The 20250-nt window shown below is 45.6% G+C and overlaps 1 protein-coding gene across 4 annotated transcripts in view; it reads right to left on the bottom strand.

Moving 5' to 3' along the window:
• The window catches only part of LOC139276467 (carotenoid-cleaving dioxygenase, mitochondrial-like), a 79420-nt gene that overhangs the window by 47340 nt on the left and 11830 nt on the right, over positions 1–20250 (bottom strand). For 3 of the 4 annotated variants that reach the window (XR_011595936.1, XM_070894496.1, XM_070894494.1), the window contains exon 1: positions 5776–6018. The exons of the other annotated variant lie outside the window; for it this stretch is intronic. Coding sequence is in view for 2 of the 3 variants with exons in the window: in XM_070894496.1 (XP_070750597.1) it covers positions 5776–5878 (103 nt within the window). In the remaining variant the exon portion in view is untranslated. Of the gene's footprint in view, positions 1–5775; positions 6019–20250 lie in introns of those variants that run through there. 4 annotated transcript variants of the gene reach the window in all.

Consider the following 20250-nt stretch of genomic DNA (forward strand, 5'->3'; position numbering starts at 1 on the left):
TGGAGCACATAACTGATCACTGCCCTCAGAGGAAATTTGCAGGCACCCGACAAGATATCCACGCTGTTATACCAGAAGCTTTGGCCTGTATATCTGTAAAGCATGCACTCCCATGTTCCGCCACCAGGGAGCGCATCCCTTGGGAGCACTGTATATAATCCTGCCCCTTATGCCTGTTCCTCACTCTGGAGTGTCTTAATAAAGACTGAGGTCACTGTTACTTTAACCTCCCTGTGTGCAGTCTCACCTATGTTAGGAACACAATAACTGGCGACGAGTATACGAATCCAACGCAAAGATGCAGCAAACTGTGGGCATCCTGGAGATGTTCTCGGAGGCTGAGGACTGGGAAGCCTATGTCGAACGGCTAGACCAGTACTTTGTAGCCAACAAGCTGGACGGAGAAGGAAGCGCTACAAAAAGGAGAGAGGTCCTCCTCACGGTCTGCGGGGCACCAACTACAGCCTCATGAAGAATCTTCTGGCTCCGGTGAAACCCACAGATAAGTCGTATGAGGAGCTATGTACACTGGTTCGGGAGCATCTTAACCCGAGGGAGAGCGTGCTGATGGTGAGGTATCGGTTCTACACGTGCCAGCGATCTGAAGGTCAGGAAGTGGCAAGCTACATCGCCGAGCTAAGGCGACTTGTAGGACAATGTGAGTTTGATGGCTACCTGGAGCAGATGCTCAGAGACTTTTTTGTACTGTTCATTGGCCACGAGACCATCCTATGAAAACTTGTGACTGTAGAGACACAGACCCTCAGTCAGGCCATTGCGATAGCACAGGAGTTTATGTCCACCAGTGATAACACCAAACAAATCTTTCAGCACACAAGTTCTAGCAATGTTCATAAATTAACTGGAAATGTGTTTGCGAGCAGAAATGTACAGGGTAGAAACCACGAATCTGCAACTGCCAGCAAGCCTCAGGTGACCCAGATGACTCAGAGTCCCCAACAAAGGATGAATGCAAGGCAATTCACACCTTGTTGGCGTTGTGGAGGCTTCCATTCAGCCTATTCATGCCAATTCAAAGGGTATGTTTGCAAGAGCTGTGGAACAATGGGGCACCTCTGCAAAACCTGCTAACCACTACGTGGCAGAGGAAGATCGGTCCATGTTGGATCAAAGCAATTTCGAGCCTCAGAGAGAGGAGGCAGATGCTGAAGTACACGGGGTGCACACATTTTCGACGAAATGTCCACCTATAATGCTAAATGTAAAATTGAATGGCTTACCCGTAGCCATGGAACTGGACACTGGCGTTAGCCAATCCATCATGAGTAAAAAGATGTTTGAGAGACTGTGGTGCAACAAGGCACTCAGACCAGCCCTGAGCCCCATCTATACGAAACTGAGAACATATACCAAAGAGCTCATCGCTGATGTGGGCAGCGCCATGGTCAAGGTCACCTACGAGGGCACGGTACACAAACTGCCACTCTGGATTGTCCCGGGCGATGGCCCCACACTGCTTGGAAGGAGCTGGCTGGGCAAAATCTGCTGGAACAGGGATGACATCCGAGCACTATCACATGTCGATGAGACCTCATGTACCCAGGTTCTTAACAAATTTCCTTCCCTTTTTGAGCCAGGCATTGGAAACTTTTCCGGGGCGAAGGTGCGGATCCACTTGGTCCCAGAGGCATGACCCGTTCACCACAAGGCGCGAGCGGTACCTCACATGATGAGGGAGAGAGTGGCAATCGAGCTGAACATCATCTCCCCAGTGGAATTCAGCGAGTGGGCCAGCCCGATTGTTCCAGTACTCAAAAGTGATGGCACGGTCAGGATTTGCAGCGATTATAAAGTAACTATTAATCGTTTCTCGCTACAAGACCAATACCCACTGCCCAAGGCAGACGACCTATTTGCGACGCTGGCAGGAGGCAAGACGTTCACCAAGCTCGACCTGACTTTGGCCTACATGACGCAGGAGCTGGAGGAGTCTTCGAAGGGCCTCACCTGCATCAACACGCACAAGGGACTTTTCATTTACCACAGATGCCCCTTTGGAATTCGGTTGGCTGCAGCGATCTTCCAGAGAAACATGGAGAGCCGACTCAAGTCGGTACCACGCATGGTGCTTTTCAGGACGACATAGTGGTCATGGGTTGGGACACCGTCGAGCACCTACAAAACCTGGAGGAGGTGCTCCAGCGACTGGATCGTGTAGGGCTGCGGCTGAAGAGATCGAAATGCGTCTTCATGGCAACAGAAGTGGAGTTTTTGGGGAGAAAGATCACGGCAGACGGCATTCGGCCCACAGACGCCAAGACAGAAGCGGGATCGCGCCCAGGCCACAGAATGTCACGGAGCTGGGACTCCACAATTATTTTGGTAACTTCCTACCGGGATCAAGCACCCTCTTACGAGCCCCTACATGTGTTATTGCGTAAAGGTGAGAATTGGGTATGGGGAAAAAAAACAAGTAATTGCTTTTGAGAAAGCCAGAAACATTTTATGCTCCAACAAGCTGCTTGTATTGTATAACCCGTATAAAATATTTGTGCTAGCATGTGATGCGTCGTCTTACGGAGTCGGGTGTGTATTACAACAAGCTAATGTTGCAGGAAAGTTGCAATCTGTCGCCTATGCCTCCAGGAGCTTGTCGAAGGCTGAGAGGGCCTACAGCATGATTGAAAAGAGGCATTAGCGTGTGTGTTCGGGGTAAAGAAAATGCATCAGTACCTGTTTGGCCTCAAATTTGAGCTGGAAACCGATCACAAGCTGAAAACAAATGGATAAACACGAATGCCTCAGCCCGCATACAAAGGTGGGCATTCGCGCTATCAGCCAGGCACCGTGAACTGTGCGGATGCTCTCAGTCAGCTACCATTGCCCACCACGGGGGTGGAAATGGCGCAGCCTGCAAACTTGTTGATGGTGGTGCAGCAAGCAGACCTGTTGATGGTCATGGAAGCGTTTGAAAATGATAAATCACCTGTCACGGCCTGCCAGATTAGGACTTGGACCAGCCAAGATCCTCTGCTGTCCCTAGTAAAAAAACTGTGTACTGCATGGGAGCTGGGCCAGCATCCCCGTTGAAATGCAAGAGCTAATCAAGCCGTTCCAGCGGCGAAAGGACGAGCTGTCCATTCAGGCAGACTGCCTGTTGTGGGGTAACCGTGTAATGCTACCCAAAAAGGGCAGGAAGACGTTCATCTCGGATCTCCACAGCACACACCCGGGTATAGTAATGATGAGGGCGATAGCCAGACCCACGTGTGGTGGCCCGGTATCGACTCTGACTTAAGAGTCCTGTGTACGGCAATGCCACGTGTGTGCTCAGTTGAGCAACGCGCCCAGAGAAGCACCACTAAATTTGTGGTCCTGGCCCTCCAAACAATGGTCGAGGATCCATGTTGACTATGCGGGCCCGTTTCTCGGTAAAATGTTCCTGGTGGTGGTGGATGCTTTTTCAAAATGGATTAAATGTGAAATAATGTCGGGAAGCACCGCCACCGCCACCATTGAAAGCCTGAGGGCCATGTTTGCCACCCACGGCCAGCCTGACATACTGGTCAGTGACAACGGGCCATGTTTCACCAGTGCTGAATTTAAAGAATTCATGACCTGCAATGGGATCAAACATGTCACCTCGGCCCCGTTTAAACCAGCCTGCAATGGGCAGGCAGAGCGGGCAGTACAAACAATCAAACAGAGCCTTAAACGAGTCACAGAAGACTCATTCCAAACCCGCCTGTCCCAAGTATTGCTCAGCTACTGCATGAGATCCCACTTGCTCACAGGGGTGCCCCCGGCTGAGCTACTCATGAAAAGGACACTTAAAACCAGACTCTCGCTGGTTTACCCCAACCTGCATGATCAGGTAGAGAGCAGGCGGCAGCAACAAAATGTAAACGATGGTCGCGCCAGTGTGTCACAGGAAATTGATCTGAATGACCATGTCCATAGTATGTGCTAAACTATGGACATGGTCCCAAGTGGATCGCGGGCACGGTGATAGCTAAAGAAGGGAGTAGGGTGTTTGTAGTCAAACTAGACAATGGACAAATTTGCAGAAAGCACCTGGACCAAACGAGGCTGCGGTTCACAGACTGCCTTGAACAACCCACAGCAGACACCACCTTTTTCGAGCCACAACACACACCCAAAGGATCAACGACACCACCCTGGACCAGGAAACTGAACCCATCACGCCCAACAGCCCAGCAAGGTCAGGCTCACCCAGCAGCCCTTCACGGCCAACAACACGCCAGCCCAGCGAGGGCACAGCCAACACACCAGAACAGACATTTGTACCGAGGTGATCCACCAGGGAAAGAAAGGCTCCTGACCGCCTCACCTTGTAAATAGTTTTCACTTTGACTTTGCATCCCCTGAAGTCCCAAGGGATCCCAGCATCCCTAGGGAGCACTGTATATAAGCCGGCCCCCTAAGGCATGTTCCTCACTCTGGAGTCTCTGAGGTCACTGTTACTTTAACCTCCCTGTGTGCAGTCTCATCTGTGTTAGGAACACAATAATATCCAACTTAGATATTGACCTTTGATTTGCTTTGCTGCTAACATACAAAAGATGATGATTCCCTCCCTAAACCCTTCTGCCTCTCCACCTCCCCCTTCTCCTTTAAGATACTCCTTCAACCCATTTATTTTATCAATCTTTTGGTTTTCCCCATCTAATATCTCCTTCGTTGACAGAGGGTCCATGTTTTGATTACGCCTCTGTGAATTTTGGATTTTTTTCCTTTACTATCACCAACACTTTCAAGCTGCAGTGCCTATCTATAGTTATTGCCAAGGAAGTCCCACACCTAGGGCTGGATTTTCGGCTTTTAGGATTTCAGGGCGGTAATGACGGCGGGGTGATCCTGAAACGGCCAGGGAAAAGTTTGCACCTCAGTCAGCAAAATTGGCCAGCTGGGATCCGAGTGTGGGGCGGAGCGGTAAGGGAGGTGTTCTCTTAGGGCGCTAGCCGGCTGAGCACATGAATATCCTGAGCTAAACAGCCGACGTGGGAGCATTCTCAGAAAGACCTGGGGAGAAACCTGAAAAAAAAACCACCAAAAACATTCCCAATGCTTGGCCCACGCCACAACAATAAATCGCAAAAAAAAAAGCAATCACACTTACCTGAGGTGGGCATTACTTACCTCACTGCAGCCAGTCTAGATCGGACCGCCGGGGCGCGCTACGCAGTGCTACAGTCGGGCGGGACTCAAAAATCGAGCCGTTGTCACAAATAGGGACGCTGCACAGTGGCTCGCCTCATCTGGTCGGTAATGCTCCGTGCCCCGCCGAAACTGGCCCCCAAAACCCCGGCGAAACTGGCCCCCAAAACCCCGGCAAGGCGCTGGAAGCTGGGCACCCGTCCAGAACAGCTCACCGCCGCCATTGCCGCCCCTCCGGGGACAAAACAGAGGTGAACAGAACCAGAAGATCCAGCCATTTTCATTACCTCCCACCCCGCCCAACGTGCACTCAATCCAACTTTTTGCTTTGTTTCATCGGGCCAGATTAAACCTAATCAATCAAAACCTATATGTGTTTTATTTCAAATCATATCAAGCTTTTTTATTACCTCCTTATTTCAAGAAATAATCTAAAGCAGAAAAGTATCAGTTGTCATGCTGTTTCACTTATATCAGAATTTCAAAGCACCAGAACTCACTTCTGCATTGTAAACATAAGCAGTGTAACTGATAAAATAAAATACCAAAATCCCACAAGATACAATTACGAATAAAGTGCCGAGTATTTTTATAATCGTTTCACCATTTTAAGAAAAAAAAACATGTAGTATTTACCTGGAACACTCTTCAATGCTGTGGAAATAACATTCATAATGTCCTCCATTATAATCCAAAACAGCTGCAGGGATATTTTCCCCAAGACAACCAGACTATGCATCTGGGAAAATTTGACCGACAATCTTCGTCAGTATTCTCTACAATTCGTTTATTTTTATCTGGTTTTGCTGTAACTATGATTGATGCTGGTATTGTGCTACGCTTTGTAAAACTACAGCAAGTGGCTGTTGAAAGCTTATACTGTGGCAGTTAAGAATGTCAAAATAAAAGTCACACATGTAGACTCATTTTCTATCACATAAACTGCAGTAAAAAGTGCTAATTGGCATAGGGACAAACCTGACCAGGTAAGTAAATGGCCTGCATCACTAAAATGGGCTGCATCTGAACTGCCCTGGGACCAAGGTCCTAGCCGAAAGTATAAATAGGACTATAGAAAAGACATTAAACCAATAAAGGGTGATTGGGGGTGTAGGATTCAGCTAGAAATAATGATAAAGGTGAAAAAATGGAGGATTGAGAGCAAAGACCAAAGTGCAAAAAGAGACATAAATAATCAAAGTTCAGATAATTGTATAGGAATTAATAATACTCCTGATATAAATGTTGTGTATGCATATACCCTACACTTAATGTACAGTTACATAAGACCATTGAATGTATCCTCACACTGTATACAATATGCCTGTACCACCAGAGGGTGCAACTGGTGGAGACCTAGGGGTCACCTGCACACTGCAGGTAACCAGGTATAAAAGGGAGCTCACCTTGCTGTACCCTCATTCAGGAGCTGCAATAAATAGGACTAAGGTCACAACAGTTCAAGTGCAATACCTTACCTCGTGGAGTCATTACCAGAGTGCTTACAGACACAACAATAAATAAAACAGAAAGGTTGAAAAATAAAAAATGTGAGGTAAATTTAAAAACTGAGAAAAACCCCATTAGCGTATATTGGGCAGTGTGGGTCTTGTAAAACAAATCAGAGTTTTCTACTCAAATGCACATGGAATGAAACAAGCGAATTAGAAGCATACATTCAACTGAAAGGGTATGACATAGTATCCATTACAAACAGTCTGGGTAGAATTAAGAAAGGGTGAGAAATTGGGCTACTTTATGCCCCCTATTAGCGCCCAAGGGGAGCTAACTGGCTGCAACTGAGCTTGCGACCAGCCGCAGCAAGAGCAGCGTCTCCCTCTAAATTCGATGCGGGGTTTTGCAGTAGCGGTAAGATCTTGCGCTCCGCTCTGCTGCGCCCGCCGATGCTGACGTCATCACTGTGCATAGCGCCCCACGACAAAAATTGGCTGTCGCTACCTAGTTGCGTGCCTGGTGCTAAACGACAGCTATAGCAGTCAGATGTTGGCTGGCGGTGCGCTATTTAAAGACGCCAGTATCCAGTTTACTTTTAGGCATTTTGACCGATTTGCATTTGAAGAAGTGTTCTGGCTCATAAAGATTTGTGACTTACACTGAAGGCAGATTTGAAAGTCGAACATTTAGATCATTTCATGGGGGCTGTGCTGGCACTGGACCTCGCACTCGAGCATCAACATTGGAGGCAACTGAGGCACAGAGAAAGACTGCAAAATGTGGCCAGAGGTAGGAGGGCCAACAGGGCTCTCAACAGGAAGCCTTACCTTTCCAGGGTATTCCGGCAGCAGTTCTCCGACATTAATTTCACTGAGGAACAGAGCATTCGAAGGCTACACTTCAACAAGGAAGTGGTCACAGACCTCTGCCACTGCCTGCAACCAGACTTTAAGTCTCAGACCAGGGTGAGGATGGCTCTCAATGGCAGTCAAGGTCACCATTAAGCTCAATTTCTATACCAGTGGATCCTTCTAGTGCATGAGACATCCCAAACATCTCCCAGTTTGCTATCCATCGCTGCATCCACGAGCTCACAGATGCACTGTACAGAAGGAGGAGGGACTACATTTCCTTCCGCATCACCAGACAGAAGCAGCACAGGCATGCATGTGGCTTTGCCATGATAGCAGCCTTCCCCATAATGCAGGACAGCATCGACTCTATCCATGTCACTTTGCGGGCACTGCATAACAATTCTGAGGTATTCCTCAAGCAACGGTTCCGCTGCCTTGACCACTCAGGAAGAGTCCTCTAGTACTCAGCTGAGCGGGTGTTCCTTTTCATCATTGTCTGTTGCATACTGCACAACTTGGCCATCATGAGGGTGCAGCCATTGCCACCATGCACAGTTCCACCACCTCAGGAGGAGGATGAGGACCAGGATGAACAGGAGCAGGAACAGCAGCGATGGAGGAGACAGGCACTCAATCGGCCTTCTGAAAGGGTGGTCCGCGATCGTCTCATCAGACTTCGGTTCCAATGAATTCCGGGCCACTTTTTTGTTTCCCGGTTTCTCTGCGCATCCCTATCATTACATCAATTTCTCATTCCATACCACAACCCTAAAACTAAAATGACAGCACCAAATATGAAACATTCTAATTAAAATTTTACCTGAAAACATTAACCACACACATACACAATTACATTTACTATTCACTCTTATATCCCCTCTTAACTCTGCCTTTACCTATTCTACTGCTCCTACGTAGTGTCTCCCCAGTGGCTGCAGAAGGGCTGGTGGAAGGCTGCAGGGTGTTGGTACCAGAGACTACAGATGGCCTTGCAGGACACTCACGACCAGCTCTGGGCTTGGAAGACCCGACTGTAGACTGCATCACCTCAGGCGGGGCAGCGGCATTCTGATTGGCTGGATGACAGACAGCGACAATTGCAATGGCGGAGTGGCAGTGGTGGGATCAGGAATGCTGTCATCCTGAGCGATGACAGCAGGTTCCTGCTCCACTGACCCACTGCCACTCCCACGAGCAGCACGTCAGCATCCACACCCATCTGCTGGAGCAGATTAGTGGCCTGCTTCGACACCGTGAGATCCCCGGTGGACTCAGCGATGATGGCAGCAGTCAGAGCTTACGTGACATCCAGCTGCATGAGAGCAGTCGGAGCTTCGGTGCAAGCAACCATTGTCTGTATTACAGCACTAAGACGTTGCATCGCTTCCACCTGTGCTGCAATAGAAGCTGCCACATCGCCCATGACACACGTTATAAGGTCTGGATCCGCATGGTTTCTCTGGGAATCCACCATCCTCTGCAGAGTGGAAATGATGGGCTCCATGATGTGCGCAGAGCTCTGTGCAATATTGGACACGGATTCCTGCATGCTCCTTGCCACTGCTGAGAAGCTCTCAGGCACCCTTGCCATTGCACCGATCATCTCGGAGTGCATGGCCATCACCCTTGTTGTGAACGCCTCCCCATCGAGGTCCTCATCTGAGTCCTGTGCTGCAGAACTTGCGCGTGAACTCTCCCTCCGAGGAGTTAGCCCCCTAGCTACCCTTTCCCCTTGGCCTTGCTGCAGCCCGCGTGTCCACGGCATATCACCCAGTGCAGACCCTTCTACTAAATTTGCCTCTAAATATCGCATAGTGCCTGTATCTGAAGTGGTGCCTGCAGGATTGGAGCAAGGAATGCAGACAGTATCAGGAGCTGGAAAGTGATAAAGCCTTCTGGTGCAAGGGGGAAGTGGGATGAGAAAAGGAGAAGGGAATGAAGATACTGTTGTTGCCCTCAATGGGGTCAACGTTGCTGACAGCCATGGCACCCACCACCTGCAGCCCAATGAGTTGCAGCACTCGCTCCTCCAGGTCCGAGAGCTGAGGTTCACCTCTGCCTGTCTTCTGCTGCTCCCTTCTATTGTGTGCCATCTTGGCTTGCAAAAGAAACAAATGTGTTTTAGGCAATAGATATGTCTGTCGCCATTGAAGAACTGTGAATATAGGCAAGGGGTGATATGAGGATGTGAGTTTGAGTAGGTACAGATGTTTGGTGGATGAGTGGTGGGTTAGTGTTGCTTTGCACTGTGTGCAGACAGCGGTTCAGATGCTGCTATGTAGGACCTGTTGAAGCATGTTCTCACCTTGACCACCCGATTGAGGTCGTTTAATTTTTTACGACACTGTCAGGCTGCGTTACACAACACTACTGGCCGAGACCTCCTCTGCCACTTCCCTCCACATTGCCCTGAAGACCTGGGGCAATAGCCTCCCTCCTGGCTGGGAACAGCACTACCCTCCTTTGCTCCACTCCAGCCACAAATGCCACGTCTGTAAAACGACGAACTCTGTCCCTGGGAGTGGGATCAGCCATTGCAATCAGGGGATCCAGTTGTTCGCAGGTCGCCTTCAGAGCCAGCAATGCTGAAAATGAGGATCTGCACAATGATACAACTTCCCCTTTAACAGCTGGAAGGAGCCAGTGTAAAGGGTCATTGCTGAATGTATTGCACCGGAAATTCATCATCGCACTGCGGGTAGCGCCTACTGAGGTCTTGATTTAGTGCTCCACTTCCTTCATGGGATTTAACACCTAATTTAGTAGCGTTCAGAATCATTAGCGCCTGACGCTAAATTAAAAAAAATTCAAGTTAACGCCCCGATCGGGGTGCTACTGAATTTCTCCCCGTAGTTGTTAGTAAAATGGTAAGAAGAAAAGCAGTGTCCATGTGTTTTTTTAATCATGTATTCTTTGCTTCCTTGGTTACTGCTAAAATGATGTGTAACATGAGTAACAGCAGACCTCCGTATCATTGAAATATTCTATGGAAGCTGTCATCATAAAAATAGACTTGCATTTATATTGCATCTTTCACAACTTCAGGATGTCCCAAAGCGCTTTACATCCAATAAATGTAGTCACTGTAGGAAACACGGAAGCCAATTTGCGCTCAGCAAAGTCCCACAAATAGTAATGAAATAATGACCAGATAATCCATTTTAGTGATGTTGGTTGAGGGCTAAATGTTGGTCAGGGCACCAGGGAGAATTCAACTGCTCTTCTTCGAAATAGTGCCATGGGATCTTCTACATCTACCAGAGAGGTTTAAAGTCTCATTTGAGATACGACAATGCAACACTCCCTCAATAGTGCACTGAAGTGTCAGCCTAGCATTGTGTGCTGAAGTCTCTCAAGTGGGAGGCACTTTGAGATTGTTCTAATCACATAGCAAGAAGTAACCAGTCCCATCTGAAGAGCACCATAACCCTGGGCACTAAATGTCATAACCCACTACATGCATGGTCCACAAGATTATGGAAAAAGTAGATAGTGATGCTGCTGATGAATTATAGGTGAGTAACTAATGATGCAGTGGTAGATAGAAGGAGGTTCAGCATAATTAGCATCTCCCATAAGTAATGCCAACTCACTCAACAAGGAGCATTAATTCTCCTTTTGTGCTTGTAATGAATACTTAAAATTGAATAAAAGTCGGTAAAATGCATTACATATTTTATTTAAAATGAAATTAACTGTACATGAATATTATAAACAGAATGAAACACTGAAGGAATATTGGTTTATTCTCTCATGTGGAAGACCACAACGTAAACTTGACTTACTCACTATTTCCTATTATGTAACCTCTAGTTACCAAACCTTAGGGAAACACCATGGGCTGGATTTTCGCCATGTTTTTTGGTGGTATTCATATTTTTTGATGAAATACCACCCATTGCAAGTTTGATGAAAGTGTACCACCGGTGGTTTTGAAATGCCGCTGGGGAGCGGACCGCCGGCATGCAAAACTAAAAAAACCCTTCCGCCCAAGTCTGGTGGTAGCGGTGACCCGTAGGTGAGGAGAAAAAAAACACAGAAGAGAAACCAGCGGGAGAAGCAGTTCAATCAGCGGTAAAAATGAAACCCTGCAGAAGAAGGTAGGTTAAAGTTTTTTTTTTAATTCTTTTGCAGCAATTCAGTACAGAAGGGTCCTGTGAATGTCTTCCTATTTTTTTTGAGAAATATTTTTTGTGTTTTTCCCCCCTCCTAGGCCCAACTCGCAGCCTCAGTCTAAATTTTTCTAAAATACCACTGAATTTGACCAGGATCGCGTTTTCCGCAGAAAATCCACGTGGAACACCGATTTTAAAAAATGTGTTGATTAATTTTCCACCGATCTTAATTAAAGAATCATTGCGGTTTTTTTTCGGTGGTAATCCGGTGGTGGTGGTTTTATCATCAAAATTCAGCCCCATGACTTGATGTTACTTTCCAATCTTATCTCCTAATAGGATTATTTAAACACAAAAGGTGAAAGAATAAGCAACATGCAAAGGGATAATTATCTAATAGAATTTAAACACTGCTTCATAGAATTTCTCTTATTTCATATGCTGTCAAAATTTAATGTCAAACTGAAAATAATCATTCTGTATGAAGGGCATTAGCAATCATAGTAAGCTTATGTCTGAGACCTTCTTTCTTCTGTTTCAGATATCTTTCCATGGTCCTGGCTTCTTCCAGGATTGTGTTAAGTTGTTGCACATGCTTGGCATTCACTGCTGTTCTTTGACTTATATAAGCAGCAAGAAAGATTTTATTAGACTATGAATAATATCAATTAGTGCCACATTTAAATTGATTGAAAATAGTTACCTTAAAGTTTCTGTATATGTAGACAGCAGGATATTAACTACTTCATTGACATCTGTTGAAAAACACAAGAGTTGGAGTTGACAACAGAGTTTTCTATACAATCTTCAACAATGTTTGATTATCCTAATGTATTTGTGGAAAGTTGTACTTTCTCTTTGCTTTCCAATGTATCTTCCAATAAATTCATTTGTAGTTTACACTGCTTCCTCTCAGCTGAAGGGAAATGTGAGATTTTAAATTAAATGATTTCCAACCGCTGTTAGGAATAAATTCAACGTTTCCTCAGACCTTTGTTTTAAAAAAGCATGCTATTAAAGTTATTGCATGATGCTAATGTTAGTCTCTCACACTCTTGTATTACATAGAAAATAGGTGCAGGAATAGGCCATTCGGCCCTTCTAGCCTGCACCGCCATTCAATGAGTTCATGGCTGAACATGCAACTTCAGTACCCTCTTCCTGCTTTCTCGCCATACCCCTTGATCTCCCGAGTAGTAAGGACTTCATCTAACTCCCTCTTGAATATATTTAGTGAATTGGCCTCAACAACTTTCTGTGGTAGAGAATTCCACAGGTTCACCACTCTCTGGGTGAAGAAGTTTCTCCTCATCTCGGTCCTAAATGGCTTACCCCTTATCCTTAGACTGTGAGCCCTGGTTCTGGACTTCCCCAACATTGGGAACATTCTTCCTGCATCTAACCTGTCTAAACCCATCAGAATTTTAAACGTTTCTATGAGGTCCCCTCTCATTCTTCTGAACTCCAGTGAATACAAGCCCAGTTGATCCAGTCTTTCTTGATAGGTCAGTCCCACCATCCCGGGAATCAGTCTGGTGAACCTTCGCTGCACTCCCTCAATAGCAAGAATGTCCTTCCTCAAGGTAGGAGACCAAAAATGTACACAATACTCCAGATGTGGCCTCACCAAGGCCCTGTTCAACTGTAGCAACACCTCCCTGCCCCTGTACTCCAATCCCCTCGCTATGAAGGCCAACATGCCATTTGCTTTCTTAACCGCCTGCTGTACCTGCATGCCAACCTTCAATGACTGATGTACCATGACACCCAGGTCTCGTTGCACCTCCCCTTTTCTTAATCTGTCACCATTCAGATAATAGTCTGTCTCTCTGTTTTTACCACCAAAGTGGATAACCTCACATTTATCCACATTATACTTCATCTGCCATGCATTTGCCCACTCACCTAACCTATCCAAGTCACTCTGCAGCCTCATAGCATCCTCCTCGCAGCTCACACTGCCACCCAACTTAGTGTCATCCGCAAATTTGGAGATACTACATTTAATCCCCTCATCTAAATCATTAATGTACAGTGTAAACAGCTGGGGCCCCAGCACAGAACCTTGCGGCACCCCACTAGTCACTGCCTGCCATTCTGAAAAGTACCCATTTACTCCTACTCTTTGCTTCCTGTTTGACAACCAGTTCTCAATCCATGTCAGCACACTATCCCCAATCCCATGTGCTTTAACTTTGCACATTAATCTCTTGTGTGGGACCTTGTCGAAAGCCTTCTGAAAGTCCAAATATACCACATCAACTGGTTCTCCCTTGTCCACTCTACTGGAAACATCCTCAAAAAATTCCAGAAGATTTGTCAAGCATGATTTCCCTTTCACAAATCCATGCTGACTTGGACCTATCATGTCACCTCTTTCCAAATGCGCTGCTATGACATCCTTAATAATTGATTCCATCATTTTACCCACTACTGAGGTCAGGCTGACCGGTCTATAATTCCGTGTTTTCTCTCTCCCTCCTTTTTTAAAAAGTGGGATTACATTGGCTACCCTCCACTCGATAGGAACTGATCCAGAGTCCATGGAATGTTGGAAAATGATTGTCAATGCATCCGCTATTTCCAAGGCCACCTCCTTAAGTACTCTGGGATGCAGTCCATCAGGCCCTGGGGATTTATCGGCTTTCAATCCCATCAATTTCCCCAACACAATTTCCCGACTAATAAAGATTTCCCTCAGTTCCTCCTCCTTACTAGACCCTCTGACCCCTTTTATATCCGGAAGGTTGTTTGTGTCCTCCTCAGTGAATACCGAACCAAAGTACTTGTTCAATTGGTCTGCCATTTCTTTGTTCCCCGTTATGACTTCCCCTGATTCTGACTGCAGGGGACCTACGTTTGTCTTTACTAACCTTTTTCTCTTTACATATCTATAGAAACTTTTGCAATCCGTCTTAATGTTCCCTGCAAGCTTCTTCTCATACTCCATTTTCCCTGCCCTAATCAAACCCTTTGTCCTCCTCTGCTGAGTTCTAAATTTCTCCCAGTCCTCGGGTTCGCTGCTATTTCTGGCCAATTTGTATGCCACTTCCTTGGCTTTAATACTATCCCTGATTTCCCTTGATAGCCACGGTTGAGCCACCTTCCCTTTTTTATTTTTACGCCAGACAGGAATGTACAATTGTTGTAGTTCATCCATGCGGTCTCTAAATGTCTGCCATTGCCCATCCACAGTCAACCCCTTAAGTATCATTCGCCAATCTATCCTAGCCAATTCACGCCTCATACCTTCAAAGTTACCCTTCTTTAAGTTCTGGACCATGGTCTCTGAATTAACTGTTTCATTCTCCATCCTAATGCAGAATTCCACCATATTATGGTCACTCTTCCCCAAGGGGCCTCGCACAACGAGATTGCTAATTAATCCTCTCTCATTACACAACACCCAGTCTAAGATGGCCTCCCCCCTAGTTGGTTCCTCGACATATTGGTCTAGAAAACCATTCCTTATGCACTCCAGGAAATCCTCCTCCACCGTATTGCTTCCAGTTTGGCTAGCCCAATCTATGTGCATATTAAAGTCACCCATTATAACTGCTGCACCTTTATTGCATGCACCCCTAATTTCCTGTTTGATGCCCTCCCCAACATCACTACTACTGTTTGGAGGTCTGTACACAACTCCCACTAACTTTTTTTGCCCTTTGGTGCTCTGCAGCTCTACCCATATAGATTCCACATCATCCAAGCTAATGTCTTTCCTAACTATTGCATTAATCTCCTCTTTAACCAGCAATGCTACCCCACTTCCTTTTCCTTTTATTCTATCCTTCCTGAATGTTAACTACCCCTGGATGTTGAGTTCCCAGCCCTGATCATCCTGGAGCCACGTCTCCATAATCCCCGTAATTACAAATATGTCTGAAAATGATAAATATCTTCACAAAGACAAATCATATGTATATGTATTTTACATTTAATTTCAGTTTCAAAGAAATAAACTCCAACAGGTATAATACTGAATTTCACTTCTCAAAGACCATCTATAAATCTTCTAAATCACTATATTTCAAAAATACACCCAGCAAATTTCAGATGCATCCCCTATTGGGCCACCACAATGAATAGCAATACAAAAATTGGGAATGCAGAATTTTTAAAAGTTCACCTATAATTTTTCACTACGTGCTAGCAAATCTATTAAACTCTGAGGCACATAAAGAAATACTGAGTAAAATAAAATAACTATTTAAATTGGGAATTACTTATTTATTTTCCCCCGATTTAAAGGAGCCATGGATTAATAGGATCAAACTACCTCAAATGGTCTTTATATAAGATTTCTAAATTGATTATAGAATCATATCCATAAAGCAATGAGATTCAACTATTAGATGTATCATTTATATCTTGTGCACTATTTGTTGAATTTATTCAATCGTACAACTAATTCAGGAATACATATGATTACATAAGTCAGATTGCAATTTACTGCTGACCAATTATGTAGGCTAGTTGTTTTGTGTAAATTAACCTGTCTGATTTCTCCATGATGCATGTGTCAGTAAGCTAAATATATTTTCACATAAATCTTAATTCCTATGAATATCTAAGGCTACAGTTATAGGAACACAATTAAAATGTTTGTCTTTGACCAACAGCAGGGCAGATCAACTAGAACCATAATAAATCAGACCAAGATATACACACAAATAAATAAAAACTATTAAGTAAATCAGATCTGGGTGCACACAAACAAAAATAACTGCATTGAAAAAGCAACTGAGTTCAAGAAGTCAGTAGAGTTTGAAATTAATTCTGAGGGCCTGAACTCAGTTGAAGCCATGGCCTGTCCAAGAGCCGCCCAAAGGACCATCAAGAGAGCGGGCTGTACTTTGCCTGGAAGATTCCTCTAAATGAGTGGCAGTACCGCCCGGTGGAAAAATGACGGCGTCTGGGCAGCAGTAGGCGGGAGCTCGCAATCTCGGCAGCAAATGCGCTTGCCGCCCAAGTGCTGCTGAGGTTGGAGTCGTGCCCAGGGACGGTTGAAGACCTGCAAATAAAAATCATAGCAAAAATAAACACCGCAACACACCTTCAGGGGACCTCATCCAGGTAAGTCACTGTAAATATGGTTTTAAAAATATGTTCACTAACCTTTTTTTTCGTTCTTCGTACTTACCGTCGGGGTTAGAACAGCCTCCACACGGCGGTCCTTCCCCCTGCTGGCGTCGACTCCCGCCCACACCAATCTGGCAGCTCGGCGGGCGGGAGGCCATTACGCTACTTGGCTGCCAGAGGACGTCAGCGGGCGGTTCCCGGCGATACTCCCCTCCCACCCACTCCAGCCCAAGTGTTAAAAGGCAAAGAGGGGAGACCGGCAACAAAACTCGGCGGCAGTGGGTGGTAAGGCCACCAATATCGAGGCCTGAGTGTTCCATCACTCAGAAATGCTAGATATTCATGCTTCATGTCAGCTGTGGCTCAGTTGGTAGCACTCTCACCTCTAAGTCAGAAGGTCGTGGGCACTTGAGCACATAAAATCTAGGCTGACACTTCAGTGCAGTGCTGAGGGAGTGCAGCACTGTCGGAGGTGCCGTCTTTCGGAGGAGACATTAGGCCGAGGCCCCATCGACGCTCTCATGTGGATGTAAAAGATCCCATGGCACTATTTCGAAAAAGTGTAGGGGATTTATCCCTGGTGTCCTGGACAATATTTAGCCCTCAATCAACATCACTAAAAACAGATTATCTGGTCATTATCACATTGCTGTTTGTGGGAGCTTGCTGTGCGCAAATTGGCTGCCGCATTTCCCACATTACAACAATGACTACACTCCAAAACTACGTCATTGGCTGTACAGTGCTTTGAAATGTCCGATGGTCGTGCAAGGCACTATATAAATGCAAGTCTTTCTTTTTTTCCCTTTCTTTCATTGTACTACACCACAAGCCCTCAGTCATCTTTAGAATTTTCATTCTGCTGTAAAATACATTTATTTCTATAAGCAAACATTTTGTTTTTCACATATTGTAGAATCTTCACTATTCAATTTTTAAAAAACTGAGCTGTAACCAATTTTAAATGATGCATTTTTGTCTACAGTGGATCATTTATTGAATTTTTTTGAACTAGTCACATGTTTTAAATTAGTTACTGCTCGATGTCATCACTCAGGACAAATTACAGGCATGCACAGTTGAGGAAGTGCTTGCTATGCATGGTTTGATTACTGCCACTCTGGAGTTTAGAAGAATGAGTAGTGATCTCATTGAAACTTACAAGATTCTGAAGGGGATTGATAGGGTAGATGTTGAGAGGTTGTTTCTCCTGGTTGGAGAGTCTAGAACTCATCATCATAGGCAGTCCCTCGGAATCAAGGAGGATTTCTTCTACTCCCAAAGTGAGTTATTTGATGGTTGAACAGTCCGATACGAGAGCCACAGACCCTGTTACAGGTGGGATAGACATTCGTCGAGGGAAGGGGTCGGTTGGGCTGGTTTACCGCGCACTCCTTCCGCTGCCTGCGCTTGGCCTCTCCATGCTCCATGGCCTCTCCTGGGACATTGGAACTGGTTCTGGGGGTGGTGGGACCAGTACAAACCGGACGGTCTGCACCTGGGCAGGACCGGAACCAATATCCTAGGGGGAGTGTTTGCTAGTGCTGTTGGGGAGGAGTTAAACTAATATGGCAGGGGGATGGGAATCTATGCAGGAAGACAGAGGGAAATAAAAAGGAGGCAGAAGCAAAATATAGAAAGGAGAATAGTAAAAGTGGAGGGCAGAGAAACCCAAGGCAAAAAACAAAAAGGGCCACATTACAGCAAAATTCTAAAGGGGCAAAGTGTGTTAAAAAAAACAACCCTGAAGGGCTCTGTGCCTCAATGCGAGGAGTATTCGGAATACGATGGATGAATTAACTGCGCAGATAGCAGTTAACGGATACGATGTGATTGGCATCACGGAGACATGGCTCCAGGGTGATCAAGGCTGGGAACTCAACATCCAAGGATATTCAGCATTTAGGAAGGATAGACAGAAAGGAAAAGGAGGCGGGGTGGCGTTGCTGGTTAAAGATGAAATCAATGCAATTGTAAGGAAGGACATTAGCCTGGATAATGTGGAATCGGTATGAGTGGAGCTGCGGAATTCCAAAGGGCAGAAAACGCTAGTGGGTGTTGTGTCTAGACCACCAAATAGTAGTAGTGAGGTTAGGGACAGCATCAAACAAGAAATAAGGGATGTGTGCAATAAAGGTACAGCAGTAATCATGGCGACTTTAATCTACACATTGATTGGGCTAACCTAACTGGTAGCAATACGGTGGAGGAGGATTTCCTGGAGTGTATTAGGGATGGTTTTCTAGACCAATATGTCGAGGAACCAACCAGAGAGCTGGCCGTCCTAGACTGGGTATTGTGAAATGAGAAGGGACTAATTAGCAATCTTGTTGTGCAAGGCCCCTTGGGGAAAAGTGTCCATAATTTGGTAGAATTCCTTAATAAGATGGAGAGTGACAAAGTTAATTCGGAAACTAGGGTCCTGAACTTAAGGAAAGGTAACTTCGACGGTATGAGGCGTGAATTGGCTAGAATAGACTGGCAAACGATACTAAAAGGGTTGACAGTGGATAAGCAATGGCAAACACTTAAAGATCACATGGATGAACTTCAGCAAATGTACATCCCTGTCTGGAGTAAAAATAAAACTGGGAAGGTGGCTCAACCATGGCTAACAAAGGAAATAAAGGATAGTGTTAAAGCCAAGGAAGAGGCATATAAATTGGCTAGAAAAAGCAACAAACCTGAGGATTGGGAGAAATTTAGAATTCAACAGAGGTGGACTAAGGGTTTAATTAAGAGGGGGGAAATAGAGTACGAGGGGAAGCTTGCAGGGAATATAAAAACTGACTGCAAAAGCTTCTATAAATAGGTGAAGAGAAAAAGATTAGTAAAGACAAACGTAGGTCCCTTGCAGTCGGATTCAGGTGAAATTATAATGGGGAACAAAGAAATGGCAGACCAATTGAACCAATACTTCGGTTCTGTCTTCACGAAGGAAAATACAAATAACCTTCCGAAAGTACTAAGGGACAGTGGGTCTAGTGAGAAGGAGGAACTGAAGGATATCCTTATTAGGCGGGAAATTGTGTTAGGGAAATTGATGGGATTGAATGCCGATAAATCCTCGGGGCCTGATAGTCTGCATCCCAGAGTGCTCAAGGAAGTGGCCCTAGAAATAGTGGATGCATTGGTGATCATTTTCCAAGTCTGTCGACTCTGGATCAGTTCCCATGGACTGGAGGGTAGCTAATGTAACACCACTTTTTAAAAAAGGAGGGAGAGAGAAAACGGGTAATTATAGAACGGTTAGCTTGACATCAGTCGTGGGGAAAATGTTGGAATCGATCATGAAGGACGAAATAGCAGTGCATTTGGAAAGCGGTGACAGGATCGGATCAAGTCAGCATGGATTTATGAAAGGGATATCATGCTTGACGAATCTTCTGGAATTTTTTGAGGATGTAACGAGCAGAGTGGACAAGGGAGAACCAGTGGATGTGGTGTATTTGGACTTTCAAAAGGCTTTTGACAAGGTCCCGCACAAGAGATTGTTGTGCAAAATCAAAGCACATGGTATTGGGGGTAATACAATGACGCGGATAGGGAACTGGTTGGCAGACAGGAAGCAGAGAGTTGGGATAAACGGGTCCTTTTCAGAATGG

The sequence above is a fragment of the Pristiophorus japonicus genome, chromosome 11, assembly GCF_044704955.1.
Source record: "Pristiophorus japonicus isolate sPriJap1 chromosome 11, sPriJap1.hap1, whole genome shotgun sequence".
NCBI lineage: Eukaryota > Metazoa > Chordata > Chondrichthyes > Pristiophoridae > Pristiophorus > Pristiophorus japonicus.